This window comes from Diabrotica virgifera, chromosome 2, assembly GCF_917563875.1.
Source record: "Diabrotica virgifera virgifera chromosome 2, PGI_DIABVI_V3a".
Taxonomy (NCBI): Eukaryota; Metazoa; Arthropoda; class Insecta; order Coleoptera; family Chrysomelidae; genus Diabrotica; species Diabrotica virgifera.
Window position 1 is genome coordinate 862,073 of NC_065444.1, and position 16,926 is coordinate 878,998.

The 16,926-nt window shown below is 29.8% G+C and overlaps 2 protein-coding genes across 3 annotated transcripts in view; both read left to right on the plus strand.

Moving 5' to 3' along the window:
- LOC114337532 (facilitated trehalose transporter Tret1-2 homolog) overlaps nucleotides 1-16,926 on the plus strand; it is a 337,833-nt gene that overhangs the window by 53,371 nt on the left and 267,536 nt on the right. The gene's annotated exons all lie outside the window — the stretch shown is intronic.
- Nucleotides 1-16,926, plus strand: part of LOC114337535 (lipid droplet-regulating VLDL assembly factor AUP1) — a 48,941-nt gene that overhangs the window by 8,806 nt on the left and 23,209 nt on the right. For both annotated transcript variants that reach the window (XR_007696337.1, XM_028288004.2), the window contains exon 2: nucleotides 12,711-12,999. Coding sequence is in view for 1 of the 2 variants with exons in the window: in XM_028288004.2 (XP_028143805.1) it covers nucleotides 12,711-12,999 (289 nt within the window). In the remaining variant the exon portion in view is untranslated. The remainder of the gene's footprint in view (nucleotides 1-12,710; nucleotides 13,000-16,926) is intronic.

Here is a 16,926-nt window from a genome sequence, read left to right on the forward strand (position 1 = left end):
GAATGAAGTAAACACTTCTGTCGTATGTGGGTATAAATGAATTTATTAAAAATTCTTTAAAATTCATCCACAAGGTAGTGGAAAATTACAAAACACAAAACGTTTTCGGTCAAAACTGACCATCGTTAGTGTGAACCTGGAAATAAGTGATATAAATAATAATTATTGCTAAAATAATACATACAGACATTTTTTCAAATGACAAAAAAAATTTGAACACATGGTGGTTGGAATTTCTAGTATTTATTTAATATGTATATCACCTTATAAATCCAGTTAAAAAGAGCTCTAGTATAAAATGAAGATGTTTTTTCAAAAACCGGGATTATTATTTCAGATAGAAGAAGTCCCTTCTATCAGTTTAGAGAAAGTTAAAAAAATAATGTTAAATTTACCTAAATCAAAAATTATATTACCTATATAATGTTACCTTGTTTATATTTTTCACATTTTTCATTTTTTCATGATCAAAAATATTTTTCATTTAGGACTATGATATTGGTTGTTTAGGTTCAAGAACAGTACATAATATTTTTTGAATTAATATACAGAAGATTTATGTAAAAAATTGACAAACGGGAATAATGTATAAATAATTTTATTGTTTCATATACCTAGTCAATTAAACTCTAAAATCGAAGAGGGCCAAATCTTTTGCATTTACTTGGAGTATATTTTGTCTACTTTTCGGTTTTTTTGGATATAACTCAAAAACGGCATTTTTACTATGTGTTATATTTAAAAATTGTTTAGTGAAAATCTATTGCTGTGAAATTTTATTTAAAAATGTTCTCCTGTGCGTATTGAACTTTTGGTATCATAGTTTTTTAGAGTAAAAAAATAAAAAGTTCATTATATTCTTAAGTATGGCAAACATGGTAATTTACTATAATATATTCTACCGCGAGAAGGATTTAAAATAACAAAATAACAACACGATGTTGTTATTTTGTTAATTAATAACAAAAATACTAAATAAACAAAATGTATGCAAAATTTGCATTGAAATGTTTCTATTATTTTGATGTTTTGGTTTCCACTTTGGAAATTATTCTCAAAATATAAATTAAAAGCTATTTTGCATAATAATCGTTTTTTAATTTTTACACTACTCCAAGAAATTAACACACCGCTTTAAAAATGGATAATTTTTGATGTCTCGAATTTCCTAAACCTGTTGTCAGATTTAATTGATTTTTTAATATGTTATAGCCTTATTCTTTAACTATATCTCTGTAACATTATTGTTACTAGACAGATAAATTTTCATTGTGTGCCGGGTGTACCAATCAACCTGTGTTTTTTGTGGAGTGTAGCTCTTTCACTGTGTGAGAGAGCTAAAAGCAACTACAACGTTAGCGGGATTTTTTTGTCTCATATCGTCAACGGACCTGTAAATTAGAAAAAACCGTGGAGTGCTGCCATTTAAATGGGTGCGTTTTTGAGAAAGGGGTGAATTAGTCCCTAAACACAAGGTGAATTGGGGTGAGTTCTATGCACTTTCAGTACAAACATATCTACAGGAAAAATGTTCCAGGTTAAATTTACAATCGAAATATCATATTTTAAGGTAAAAAATATATTTTTTTACAAAAATATATACAAAAGAAAAGCAAGAAAAAAACACGAAAGAAAGCAATTATGTTTTTTGCCCCATAACTTTTTTCCACAGGGATATAGGTATAGGCATTGCTTCAGCGAAAAATAACTTCCATCCTTTCTCTTTCAAATGAAGTTTGGACAAATTCTCTAAGCTTTATAGTTTACGAAATAGGATTTTTCAAATTTCGCCGCTTACAGCATTTTTGGGTAATTTTCCCCATTATTTCGCAAACATTGTTCTGTAACTTTTTTCCACGCATTTCTAGGTATATGCAATGGTACATTTGATAGAAAGACAAGTCAATTAACTTTAAAATGGTCTACTGTATAAGGTAATACGGCTCTTTTTAATCAAGTTATGCTTGTTCAAGGTTTCATAATTTTAATGATTTTTGATATTTTTAATGATTATTTTTTAAATTTCTCATTATGACTATTAGGTCTGGATCCTGCGTATGAAAAAAAAGTTGATTAATAGCAAGCTGAAAATTTGTTAATAGCTTAAGGGTGTCTAGTCGGATAAACTTTGATAGATGGGAACACTGGAACAGGGGCAGTTTTAATTGTGGAACAAGTTAAAAATTTGGAACGGTCAGACCACGAAAACGGCACATTTATTTTGTCCGACAGAACAGATTTAAACTCTCCGAACAGAGATTAAACTCTCATGCAAAAATCAGACTGCTATTTACTGCCATTTGGTGATAAATAGCAGTCTGATTTTTGTATGAGAGTTTAATCTCTGTTCGGAGAGTTTAAGTTTGTGCTCTCGGACAAAATACATGTGCAGTTTTCGTGGTCTGGCCGTTCCAAATTTTTAACCTGTTCCACAATTAAAACTTACCCTGTTCCAATGTTCCCATATATCAAAGTTTGTCCGACTAGACACCCTTAAGCTATTAACAAATTTTCAGCTTGCTATTAATCAACTTTTTTTTTCACACGCGGGATCCAGACCTATATGTTTCTTGTACATTTAGGTATATGTATACTTTGTGGAATAAAAAAAGCTTATTTTCTTTACTTTAAAATCGTGTATTGCAAAAAATTCTAGGACTATTTTTAAACAAGATATTCGTAAGATATCCAAGGGTATCCGTAATTTGAGAAAAATTTTAAATTTTTTTTATCTTTTTCAAACAAGATATTCGTAAGATATCCAAGGGTATCCGTAATTTGAGAAAAATTTTAAATTTTTTTATCTTTTTCAATTAGAAGAGTATAATTGCATATTATAACATAATTTTTAATTCCAAATAACTTTTCTTAATAACACTTTTCGATATTGTGAAATATAAAGGTACTTTACTCTTGAGTGAAATTCGTATTTTTTAACATACCTCGTACACTATTGATAAAATTTTATATCTGATGATTGCATCTTAGGTATTCGACTATGCAGAATATTTTATAAAGAACATTTTTTTATAAAGTTAATAATAAAAAAGTTTTCCATGTTTAACTTAGTGGGACCTATTGCATGTGTATTATGTATATGTCACATTTTGAAAAAGCATATCCTGTTTAAAAATAGTCCCAGAATTTCTTGCAATACACCATTTTAAAGTAAAGAAAATAAGCTTTCTTTTTTATTAGACAATGTATATACCTACATAATATACAATAAAAAAGTTATAATGAGAAATTTAAAAATAATCGTAAAATATATCAAAAATCATTAAAAGTATAAAATTTTGAACAACCATACCTTGCTTAAAAATAGTCATACAGCCTTTTGCAATAGACTGTTTTAAAGGTAATTGACTTTTCTTCCTATTAAATGTAATATTGCTTATACCTAAAGCTACGTAAAAAAAAGTTACAGAACAATGTTTGAGAAGTAACAAGGAAAATTGGCCAAAATCTCTGTGAGTGGTGAACTTTGAAAAATCATATTTGGGAAACTGTAAATCATAGAGACATCTGCTAAATGTCATTTTAGAGTAAGGATGGAAGTTTTTTTTCTGTGAAGCAATGCTTATACCTATATTCCCGTGGAAAAAAGTTATGGACCAAAAAGCAAAATTGCTATCTTTTGTGTTTTTTTCTCGCTTTTCTTTTGAATATATTTTTGTAAAAATAATTATTTTTGACTCTAAAATGTGATATTTCGATAGTAAATTTTACCTGGAACAATTTTCCTGTAGATGTATTTCTACGAAAAGTGCATAGAACTCATCCTAATTCGCCCTGTGCCTAGGGACTAATTCACCCCTTTCTCAGAACCGCACCCCTTTAAATGGTAGCACTCCACGGGTTTTTCATATTTAGAGGTCCATTGACTATATGAAACAATAAAATCCCGTTAACATTGTAGTTCCTTTGTAAAATACATAATCCATAGCCTAATGATAAAGAAATTACAGTTTGCTTTATAAACGTATATCCGCAAATGCTTCGTTTCCGAGATACGGGGTGTTGCAATTTTTCTTACAAACTGATGATTTCGTGGGCTTACAACCAAAAGGCACTAAGTCAGAATTTTAACTTTTGAGATAAATAGATTTGAAAGTTTGAATACTAATGATAATTCGTACAGACATAATAAGTTATTTGAATTATTAAATACTTGAAGATTATTCTAAGAGTATTGCAAATAGCTTATTATGTCTGTGTGAATTATCATTAGTATTCAAACTTTCAAATCCATTTATCTCAAAAGTTAAAATTCTGTCTTAGGGTCAATCCAAGCCAAGTGGTCCAAAGGTGGTTGCTTGACTATTTTTAATATTTTTTATTTTTCTACCTTTTAAACTTCAGTATATAGAGAGTACAAAATTGCATTCATTTTAGTTTTAAATAAAAAATTTAGTTTGCCGATGACGGCCATTTTTGTTAAAGCGTGTCGATTATTTTCACGGAAAACATGGCTTCACTCTTTAGCCAATATTTTTACTGAAGTTTGTCCTAGAACAATATATCAAAAATCAAACTTTTTAGAAAAGTATGCTCTATAAAAATTGCCTGTAGCATTATTTAATTTCAAACTACCCTTAAGGCCTTAAATAAACGTCAAAGTTTGAAAAGGTAAACTGATAAAATTCCATCTTCAGCATTTTTTAACAGCATAAGGCAAGCCGGTAATGGTTTGTAATTTTTTTTGTGCAAAAGACATACGTACATACTTTAAGTAAAAAAAGTTTAAGCTTTGAGACGAGTAAATTTTTTCAAAAAAAATCTCAAAAATGTAATTTTTTGAAAAATCTCAAAGTTTGACCCTTTATATCTCTGATGGGCACGGATGAAAAAATTTGAAATTTGGCTGAATGTTAGCCCCTAGAAAGTAGAATAAGGAGTAAAAATTTGAAGTTTTTTTTTATTTAATGGCATAGACGTTAGTCATTCAGCCAGTTGCAATAAAGACTATACAATCCTATCCCTAATACAAAAATAAACACAATCAATATACTAATACAATAAATAACACAATACAATAATAATACAATAAAAACAATGATGGATTTCTGATAAACTGATATAACATTTATGATAAAAGGATGTAAATCTGAACATAAATCATAAACAATTTCACTCCCGCGTACAAATCTTATAGGACTGTGTGTGTATCTGACAAGAAATCTATAATGATATTATATATTTGTTGTGAGCCTGTAGCCAACAGAGACTGGATATTGAATGATGCATGCATATTAAGTTTAATTAAATTTTCATAGAGAGAGTTTGAATGCTGTTGAAACTTAGTACATTCAAAATAGATATGATCAAGATCACCCTGTTTTCCGCAATGTTTACAATTATCATCTTCAATCACATTTATTTTATATAAATGACTTGGATAGCAAGCATGCCCAAAACGTAGTCGATTTATAGTTGTTATATATTTACGTGGAGCTTTAAAACTCTTAAACCAAGAACTTTGTGGAATCACTGGTTGTAAAGTGGTGTATCTTGTGGGGTTTGTTAAGCAGTAAAGATTCCATTGATCTTTCCATATCAATATTGGTTTCTTTTAAAAATAGTAATAACATCTGATACACATAAAGAATATGACAATAAAGTGCCTGATGTTATACTGGATTTAGCTAAGTAGTCTACATATTCATTATCTTTGAGTCCAATATGTGCCTTAACCCAAATAAATTTTATATTGAAGTCAAATTTGAAGTTGCAGACTTACGTCATATAGGAGTTACAGGCCTGAAAAAATGGTCAAAAATCAAAATGGTCAAAATTTGAGCGTTTGCGGTCAGGGTAATTAAAATTTAAATAAACTGTCTAATGAAATAAAAATTAATGTATTTTCACGATATTTCACAATGAATACAAATTTATACAGGGTGAGCCAAAGAAAAGAGTCCACCTCGATATTTGGCAATAGTTACCTATTAGATTTTAAAGAAATGATGAAATAGGTTTATTTTTATTTTTATTATATTGCAACGTTTTGGGATATATTTCATACTACATGACTCATCCATCAAAGCGTGATGATGTAATCGATGATTTTTTTAAATGGGAATAAGGGTCTTGTGGCAACTAAAAATACATTGTACTGCTATCAGAAAATAGAAAAAATGTTTATTTCACAAATAAACATTTCTGTTCGCTTAAATCACAAACAGCCTCCCGCATACCTCTTGACAGTTTGAACATTTAATTTAGGCGAAAAGCAATGTTTATTTGCCAAATAATAATTTTTTTCTTCTTTTTGTGTCAATCACTTTAATTCAAAAATTATTTTTTGGCCACCCTGTATAAATAATTATATTATTGTTTATACTACTGAACATAGAATTGAACACTCTTTCAAATGAGATAACATACGAGCTATATTCGAGATGGATGACGTCACTGACGATGACACGTCATGGAGACGTATGAAATATATATAAAAAAATTGTAATTTAAAAATAAAAATCGACCTGTTTCGGCATTCCCTTAAAATATAATAACTGCCAAATATCAATGTGAATTCTTTTCTTTGGCCCACCCTGTATAAATTTGTATTTATTGTGAAATCTGGAGAAAATAGATTAATTTTTATTTCATTAGACAGTTTATTTGAATTTTGATTACCCTGCCTACAAACGCTCAAATTTTGACCATTTTGATTTTTGACCATTTTTCAGGCCTGTAACTCCTAATATGAGGTAAGTCTGCAACTCCAAATGTTTACTCCTTATTCTACTTTCTAGGGACTAACATTCAGCCAAATTTCAAATTTTTTCATCCGTGCCCATCAGAGATATAAGGGGTCAAACTTTGAGATTTTTCAAAAAATTACATTTTTGAGCAAAGCTCAAACTTTTTTTACTTAAAGTATGTACGTATGTATGTCTTTTGCAGAAAAAAATTACAAACCATTATCTTGTTGCCTTATGCTGTTAAAAAAATGGTGAAAATGGAATTTTATCAGTTTATCTTTTCAAACTTTGAGGTTCATTTAAGGCCTTAAGGGTAGTTTGAAATTAAATAATGCTATTGACCTTTTTTTTAGAACATACTTTTCTAAAAAGTTTGGTTTTTGATTTATTGTTCTAGGACAAAGCTCAGTGAAAACATTGGCTAAAGAGCGAAGCCATGTTTTCCGTGAAAATGATCGATACGCTTTAATAAAAATGGCCGTCATCGGCAAACTAAATTTTTTTAAAATAAAATAAATGGAATTCTGTAGTCTCTATAGACTGAAGTTTAAAAGGTAGAAAAATAAAAAATATTAAAAATAGTCAAGCAACCAACTTAATTTATATTGGACCACTTGGCATGTATTGACCCCTTAGTGCCTTTTGGTTGTAAGCCCACGATTTATTTATTACTCGAAAACCGGTTGAGATATGCAGTTGAAATTTGGTGGGTTTTAAGAGGTAGTAAGCGAATGAATCAAAAAACAAAATGTTAAGAAAAGTTGAGGCTATAGTTGGGTTTTAAAATTGTTGGGATTAAAAATCACCAATTTTTAAGGTGGTGCGTTAATTTCTTGGAGAAGTGTACATATATTATAATTTGTAACTAAAATCTTTAAAAGTGTAAATCAATTTTTTTTGAGTGTTTCTCTTTTTTAGAAAAGTGTTTTTCAAAAGAACATTCATAATTTACTACTAAATTTTATCAAAATTTCTTATGTTTTAGTAGCTATTTTATAATAAAAAAAATGTCATACATTATCTTTTTATTTTATGCAATTTATGAATTTACATTTATTTAAATACTGGCCTAAAATACTTTCAGATTACTTTTTATCAGCAGCTAAATACAGTGAAACATGTAAATCTTTTTGACAAAATATGATTCATATTTAAAAAATATTGTAACCAGAGTACAAGCTTCTATAGGCCTGGATCCCGTGTACCAAAAAAAAGTTGATTAATAGCAAGCTGCAAATTTGTTAATAGCTTAACGGTGTCTAGTCGGATAAACTTTGATGTAAGAAAACACTGGAACAGAGGAAGTTTTAATTGTGGAACAGGTTACAGGTTTCGAACGTCAGACTACGAAAACGTACCATGTATTTTGTCGGACAAACATTTTTTTCATGTATTACAATAAAGTTTATTATTGAATAAACTTAAAAACAACCTGCTAGTTTTCACAATCATAAACTATTCAGGATGACAAGTTCCACAATTAAAATCACGTTACACAATAAATTAAAACTTCCCCTATTCCAGTGTTCCCATGTATCAAAGTTTGTCCAACTAGACACCGTTAAGCTATTAACGAATTTTCAGCTTGCTATTAATAAACTTTTTTTGGTACGCGGATCCAGGCCTATTAGGATTTTTTAATAAAGAAATATAGTTACATACCTGAAAATTTTATCCTTGTTGTTTCTTTTAAGAAAAGTTTCATATTTTATCTGCTATTTTAATTCCATTTGAACAAAGCTCTTTATACAATTAAATAGTCATAAAAGTATTTCGTTCTGTAGCCTTAGGTTGTTTTTTCTACAAGGAAAAAGTACAACGCGATAATTTAATAAACCGGAATGATATTAAAAAAGGTAAAAAAAAATAGTTTCTATAGCCCAGTACTGAAAAATAGTATCTAATAAATATGTACAGAAACGGATAGATTAAAATATACTATTTTATAACGCGTAGAGCGAAAAAGCAGGTTTTTAATAAATGAATTATAATAAAATTTATTTGTTTGGAACATACATTTCAAGTAAAACTCCTCAGAAAAATGAAGAAGTGCGATAGTAAATGTGCTGCCAGAGCTACATAAGAATTATCATGTTTTCATGAATGCTTCACACTTATCCAATACCAGCATAGCTGCAGTTCCGACTTATCTTTAGAAAACCACTGAACAGTGGCGGATCTAGGGGGGGCACGGTCCAGAATTAAAGAAAATAAGTATTATTTATTTAAGAAAATAAGTTATTATCTATGTCTTTTATGTAGTTTGGGTTTATATATTTTATATCTTTTGGTTGGTGTTTTATTGGAAGTCCCCCCAAGGCAAATGTTCCGCCACTACTACTGAAGCGCCTTCAGGAAAACTGAGGAACAACCACCACAAGTGTTGCTAGAGCTGCACAAGATATCTTATCTTTCACGCATGCTGTATATAAACCTGATCTCAACGACAGCACCAGTTGATTTTCAAGAGAACGCTGAATCATAATTTTGAAAAAATGAAAAACCGCAGCACTGACAATAATTTGATTTTTCGTATTGATATGAAGTCCGTGTTCTCTATTTATATCTGATATGCGGGACATTATTCTTTGCAAACCATCTACGCTATTTGCAAAAACTAATACTTCGTCGGCATATCTAATGTTTTTTAGACGCACTCTATTATGCATGCTTGAAAACGTGAGGTGTAGTGTGCTGCTCTAGCAGCCCTTGTTATGGTCCTTCCTCAGTTTTCTGAAGGCGCTTCAGTAGCAGTGGCGGAACATTTGCCTTGGGGGGACTTCCAATAAAACACCAACCAAAAGACATAAAATAGATAAACCCAAACTACATAAAATACATAGATAATAACTTATTTTCTTAAATAAATAATACTTATTTTCTTTAATGCTGGACCGTACCCTCCCCCTCCCTAGATCCGCCCCTGTTCAGTAGTTTTCTAAAGATAAGTCGGAACTGTAGCTATGCTGGTATTGGATAAGTGTGAAGCGTTCATGAAAACATGATAATTCTTATGTCGGTCTGGCAGCACATTTACATATACTTCTTCATTTTGCTGAGGACTTTTACTTGAAATGCATGTTCCAAACAAATAAATTTTAATGTTGTTCTGAAGCTATTTTCTTGTGGCATTTTTATAATAAAATAAATTTTATTATAATTCATTTATTAAATCAATTCATTTATGACTCAATAATTCATTTATAATCAAAACTACATAAAAGACATAGGTAATAACTTATATGCAATAAGTTGTCTTAATTTTTTTAACTATCGAGTTTATTAGGTTGAATCTGTCTGTCTGTAGTTTAAATTTCATGTTAGCTAATGTATTTGTTATGTTTCAAGAATTTTTTCTTTAATTCTGGACCATGTTACGGGGAAATTCCCCTATTCCTCCCCTAGGGCTGCCAATGTTCAATAGTTGTCTAAAGAAGACTAAAATACGATGCATCTATTTTTGACCACGAATTCATATGCAACATGCAAAGATGCATTAAGAAAATGAGTCTCTCTTCTTTAAATAATAAATATTTTCGTTCACTCGACCGTGAATTAATGCACTTAATGTAAGCCGAGCACCTGAATTCAATAACTTCAGAATAATAGTTTTTCAGACCTAGGTCCCATGGACTTGTTAATCTACGCACTAAGACCTATCATTGACCAAACTTTCTGACCGGGACCACTTTTCCATAAGAAGTGTTGCGGGGTCCTTTGTCTGAATAATAATTTTATGGTTGCCAGGTGACGTGTTTGGACACTTCGTAAATAATATGAATTTGTTATTGGGACAGTGCAAGTTCGACAAAGCGACACCTGGTTTCTACGCTCAGCAACATTATTCGCACTTTTAATTATATTGGCCAATTATATTAGTCCTGGTTACTGGATAATTGTCAAGGCCGTAGTCCAAAAAAATAATAAAAAAAAATAAGATTCAGGTTATGTTATTAAAACATAAAACAATAGGGAACTTGCATAAAATTTTAAATTCGAAAAAAATGTTATAAATCATAACAGAACATAATTTAAAACATGTATCAAAGATTAAAAAGTTTTGTTTGGCTTTCGTTTGGCCCCTAAAGATGATTAAAAATTCAAAGTAAAACAGGTGGCCCAAAACGCGTCGTGACGTCATTCGTTTAAATTATGTTTACATTCTTCCAAAAAAGAAAACAGAATTTAAAATTAGACATTATAAACGTCAGTAAAAAATACAGTTATGTAACCTCACAAGTGTTTTTGATCGTTTGAACTATTTTAAATTGACGAAAGGTTCTCTAAACCAAGGCCAGAAAACAAAAAAAATATATATATATATAGATTTTAAATTTGTACTTCTGTTATTATGAGGTTTTAAGGCGTGAAATTTTGGAAATCTTATTTTTAAAGGAAACTGAATATTATTATGCAATAAAAAAATGTGCAAGTTCCCTATTAGGTTTGGCATTCGTTTTGACATTGACACTATTAAATGACATTTAAAATAGTTCAAACGATCAAAAACACTTGTGAGGTTACATAACTGTATTTTCTACTGACGTTTATAATGTCTAATTTTAAATTCTGTTTACTTTTTTGGAAGAATGTAAACGAATGACGTCACGACGCGTTTTGGGCCACCTGTTTTAATTTGAATTTTGAATCATCTTTAGGGGCCAAACGAAAGACAAACAAAACTTTTTAATATTTGATACATGTTTTAAATTATGTTCTGTTGTGATTTATAACAGTTTTTTCGAATTTAAAATTTTATGCAAGTTCCCTATTGTATGTAGTAAATAAAATTAGTTATTAAAATGCAGTACTGCAAGCAAAATACAATTAATTAAATTTACCTTTATATAATAATTGCATATCATATCAATATTGTGGAGCAACATATAATTTTTCTTCTTCAATGACAGTAGATATGAAATGTACGTCAATTTGACAATTTCAATTGACAATATGAATTATTTAAGAAAGTTGCAATATTTCTCCGCTATTCGCGCACGATCGTTTCTCAATTCCCTTCCAAGTACTTGCACACCGCGAATAGTAGCTCCATCTAAATGTTATATTATTATATGAGTTCAAGATTTCCAGGAAGATATCTTGACGTTAAAGAGTTTGAGATAAGATTAGAAATTTCATTTAAACTATATAATGTTTAACACTTTGATGGACAGAACATCTATAGACGTCTAATTTCCGTTGATATAATGTGACACAACGACTGTAGACGACATTTTTAAAATATCGAGTTGTGTCAAAAAATCGGTATCAAAAATTGTTACATACATCTACAGATGCATATGAAATGTGACACGACATCCATGGTCGTCGTCTACATGTTTACAATGTTAAAAAACTTATTGTTTCCATAAACTATGAGCCTTAAAATAAATTCAGCAATTTCCTATTTTACTTTGCAAAATACATATCTAGTGTCACAACACTTGTTATGAGCTCGAAGGTAGATGGGATAATTAAAAATTCGCGAGCGCCAGTAGTGACAAGACTGTAAGCTTTTACTGGAAATTTGACATCCATGTCAAAGTGATTAATTTAAAACATTGAAATTAAAAACATTAATAGGAAATAATATTAGTTGGTCAAACCTGTGATGCATATTTTTACCTTAAATATACTTACGTTTTAAATACTGAATTTAAGTTTTTTTAATATTTCGTAATATGTAATTATGAATTAATCTAGGCGCCATCTACACGATAATTGTGAAAGCATCCGAAGTAAGAAATAAATATTTCATTAATAGAACGTTAAAATGATTAGCAAAATCTTTAAAAAATCGATTACAATTTAATTACTTTTTTGCGTTGTAAATATTAAGCGATAACAATTAAATAATAAATTTAAAAATTACTGGTGAAAGTTGCATTAGTAATCCGCTAGGAGCGACACCAGCGAAGCTCAGAGCGTATACATTGGACGCAATGTCCATCAACGTTTTAAAGATACTTTTGTCAAACGATTTTAAAAACTTTTTTTTTTCAGGATACCAGAAAGTGATATCACCTTAATATTGTTCATACTCTACCTCCCCGTTGGATTAGTATTAATACTATTAAGATCATTTATACTCTTGAGTCTCTTTCTCATCACTCAGGTTTTACCAGACACACCAGTTTCTCAGAAACTCATTAATAGAATAGCATGTGTAGGATTAGGAATATCAATTCACGTCGAAAATCCTAAAGTTAAGGACAATGTCCATATGTACATTAGCAATAGTTTATCTATTTTCGACCAGATAGCAGTTTGTAGTGCCTCTGGAGCTGTTTCGGTGAGTATTTTCTTTAAATACACTCGTGGACAAAATTGTCAATTTTTTTTGTTATCGTTGTTATTAGAAAATGCCAGGGTTGCAAAAAAACATGTTCAAAAAACATGTTTTTTTAATTTTAAACAAAACACATGTTTTTTTTTTGTTTTAAACGTGTTTTGCTTTAAACATGTTTTTTTGCTGGTAAATTTTATATTCTAAACAAATAAAACTTAGAAGAAAACATTATTTAAATCATATTTTCTTAAACATAATATTAATTAAAAGTGTTTGATCTATTATTCTACTAAATAATAAGATAAGAAAACCGATTGCAAAATTAGAAGCTATTGCCTGGGGAACCCCAGACTATTTATTATTTATAATTTCGCATTGCAAGTTGGCTATTGAAATAACGTCTACTGTCAGTTATTTTGTGGTGTTTCTTGTAATGCTTAATGTTTTTTTAAACATGCAAATGATCTGGTGACCCCAGCTCATTTTTTGGCAAATTTGCTTGATCATTGCATTAGTGGAAATAAAATTATCATCCATACATTTAAAATTATCATCCAGAAGCATTTTCAATTATTATTACCAGGCAAAGTCTGTACCATTTAAAACATAAAATATGGTTTCTAAACATCTAATTGAGAATGTAAAACCATTTGCATGGTGGCTCTCTCTCTCTCTTGTCGTTTCCCCATTACTGAGGATCGTCATTTCCTCCAATATTTCTAACAATATTGGCATGGTGGCGTTCTAAGAAAAATATAAATACTACAGCATTGAAACTTGCTCAACAGCTTCACACAACTATTGCATCGTCAATCGTCAGCCAGCGTAGAAAGGGTCTTCTCATCATACAGTTTACCATTCCAAACTACGTAATCGGCTAGGCAATGTCAAAGCTGCTAAATTGGTTTCAATTTTGACTGATAAGGTTGATGATTTAGATTACAAGATTACCATGAGACTGTAACAGTTTTGAGAAATTGATTAACTCTTGTATGCAAAATGTTTGAAGTTTTCCAATTTTTTTTGTGTTCCGATTATTAATAAATACATAAATAATATGTAGGTATCATTGTATCAATGTATTTGATCATTTTTTTTTGATATTTATTATATGTGTTACAGTTCAAGTTGATTCTCAGTTAGAGTTGACTATTCCTAGTTCGAGTCAACTCCAACTAAAGCGAGCAGTAAGAGTTGATTTGAAAAATTTAATTCAACTTTTACTAGCTGAAGTATACTCTTCCTAACCCTTGTTAGTAAAAGTAGATCGCGGAAAAAAATAGAATCAACTCTTACTAGTTTGGGTTGACTATTCCTGGATTCAGTAAATGCAGATTATACTAGTATAATCCTACGTGCTTTTTTGATCAGTGTGTGTTTCTTTGTTTTGACCGTTTCAATTATTTCATGATTTAAACATATCCAGTAACATTTAATTTTTAGAATCGGTTGTTTGTGTGAATCAACTCTTACTAAATGGCATTGGGAAGAGTATACTTTTTCTAGTTGGACTCTACTTTTACTAGTAAATGTTGAATATAAATCTTCATTTTATATTTAAAATCAACTTTTACTAAAACCAACCGTTTGAGTTGACTCGAACTAGGAATAGTCAACTACAACTGAATAATCAACTTGAACTGTAACATATGTATTAATAAAGAAAATGAAAAAAAACCACTTGTATAATTTAAATGTTTTAAACTGTTTTAAACATAAACAAATGTTTAAAACATGTTTAAAACAGTTGATTAAAACAAAATGTTTAAAACGAAACCACCCTGGAAAATGCAATGAAACATACTGAAGAAAGAAAAAAAGAGGCTATCACAGGTCTCCCTCCGTTGGAATTATACGTTTCGGCAGTAAACTTTATGACAATTCTGAGACTCAAAGCAAACAATACTTAAAGGCCGTTTTGTTGGTAGAAATGTTCATATTTAATTGGCGGCTTATTTGAAAAAACTGGAAGAGCTGTCTCTAAAGATCATCTTCTTATTCGGCAATAATTGCTGCATCATCTGCGTAACACACCATACCAATAATTATTTTATTGCCCATTCTATATCCGAGATTAAGATATGTTACTTTGGGCGTATACTAGTTCGCTCCGGCGGTCAGATTTTAATACCCCACAGAAAAGGGGCATAGGTAAGTTCGCTCCGGCCATATATTTCTTAGAAAAGATAGTTGAATAATGTCTTTACTGGGTACACAATAAATAATAATGAATAGCCAGGGTCAGCTTAAATAGATAATGTTGCCTTCATAAGGCAGGTACTTTGATACATTTTATTAATAAAATTTTTAATAAATATTTCTCAAACTTTGTATTTTTCTAATAAGACAATACTATCATTATTTAAAAGAATGAGTCTTTTTAAACAATGCTACTATATAACACTACTTCTTACTTAAAAATATATTAAACTTATAACGATAAGATATAACTTATAAGATATTCAAATTGACACTTATGTAAAAATACGAAGTTCGGTGAAACCAAAAAAGTGTACCGAAAAGTACTTCTAGAGCGCCAAAAATTTGTTGATCACAAAATAGCGGAATTGAAGCAAAATAAAATTAGTAGATTTGATTTTGTCAAATGTATTTCACTTAGATTTCTAGCAAAATAAATGCCTCGTTTTAATTTATATTTGTTTAATTTTGTAATGGTAGAGGATCTCCCATACCTATTATGTTAGTTTTTACACTTGTATTGCTTTCTTATTATATCTATATTTTAGAATAAGCACATAAATTATTTCAGTATTTTTTAAAAACAATTCAAAATTTCTAATCTAATTTCTAATTCAATCATGAACATTTTTCAAAATATAGGAATGAGCGCGCTAATAACCGGCAAAATAACGCAAAAATGGAAATATTAAGTTGTGATAAATAGAAATGAAACTAGTGGAGATGGGAAATTTAGCGATAGAACCTATAAATTTACATTACATTTATTATTTCCCACCTTTAGACGTATTAGACGAGTTTGGCAACTACCGCTGTGACAGTGACAGTTTTAGTTGGCATCCTACTCTAATACGTCTAAAGGTGGGAAACAGTGAATCGAATGTAAATTTATAGGTTTTTATCGCTAAATTTCCCAATTCTATTGGTTTCTCTTCTTTTTATCTCACAACTTAATATGTTTTCCATCTTTTGCATTATTTTGCCGGTTATTAGCGCGCTCATCATTGTATAGAAAAAAATTTAGTGTAAATAAAATAATTATTATTAGCCCAGTAAAGGAACGTGAAATCCGGCGATAGGTACCGTGTAATTTTTAGTGTCACCACTGAATTGCATGAACATTTGAATTTACGTTCTACTTACCACCGCGAAGTTGGACTTATGCCGTTGGTTGCTTTTACTTGGGGGGTGAAAGTCACCCCTTCTCGGGGGTGAAAAAACATACATTTAAAATATGGCCGGAAATAGATAAATTGACTAATTCTAAGCAACTGTTGTTCTATAGAGTTTTTTAAAGTCAATATTTTTCGAGTTATCTGCGAGTGAAAATGTTTATTTTATTATTGTTCAACAAAAAAACACATTTTTGGACGATATTTCTTAAATAACCAGAAAGTAAATATTTTATCGAAAAAAATATTCTCAGCAAAAATGTATTTTTAGAACACATTTTTCATAGGGACATATTTTTCATAAGCTACCTGCAACTCTTCTTTTGCTGGGTCTGTACCTACACTTCATGAATATACTGTTTTTCATTTTATTATACGCTATATTTTCGCTAAGAATTTTTTTTTTTTTTCGATAAAATACTTATTTTTTCAGTTATTTGAGAAAAACCGTCTGAAAACGTGTTATTTTTTGTTGTTTAAAAATAAATATTTTTGATGTTATTCAAATCAAACAAGAAGTCAAACAATTATTGATTTCTTTAAAAAACTACATAGAACA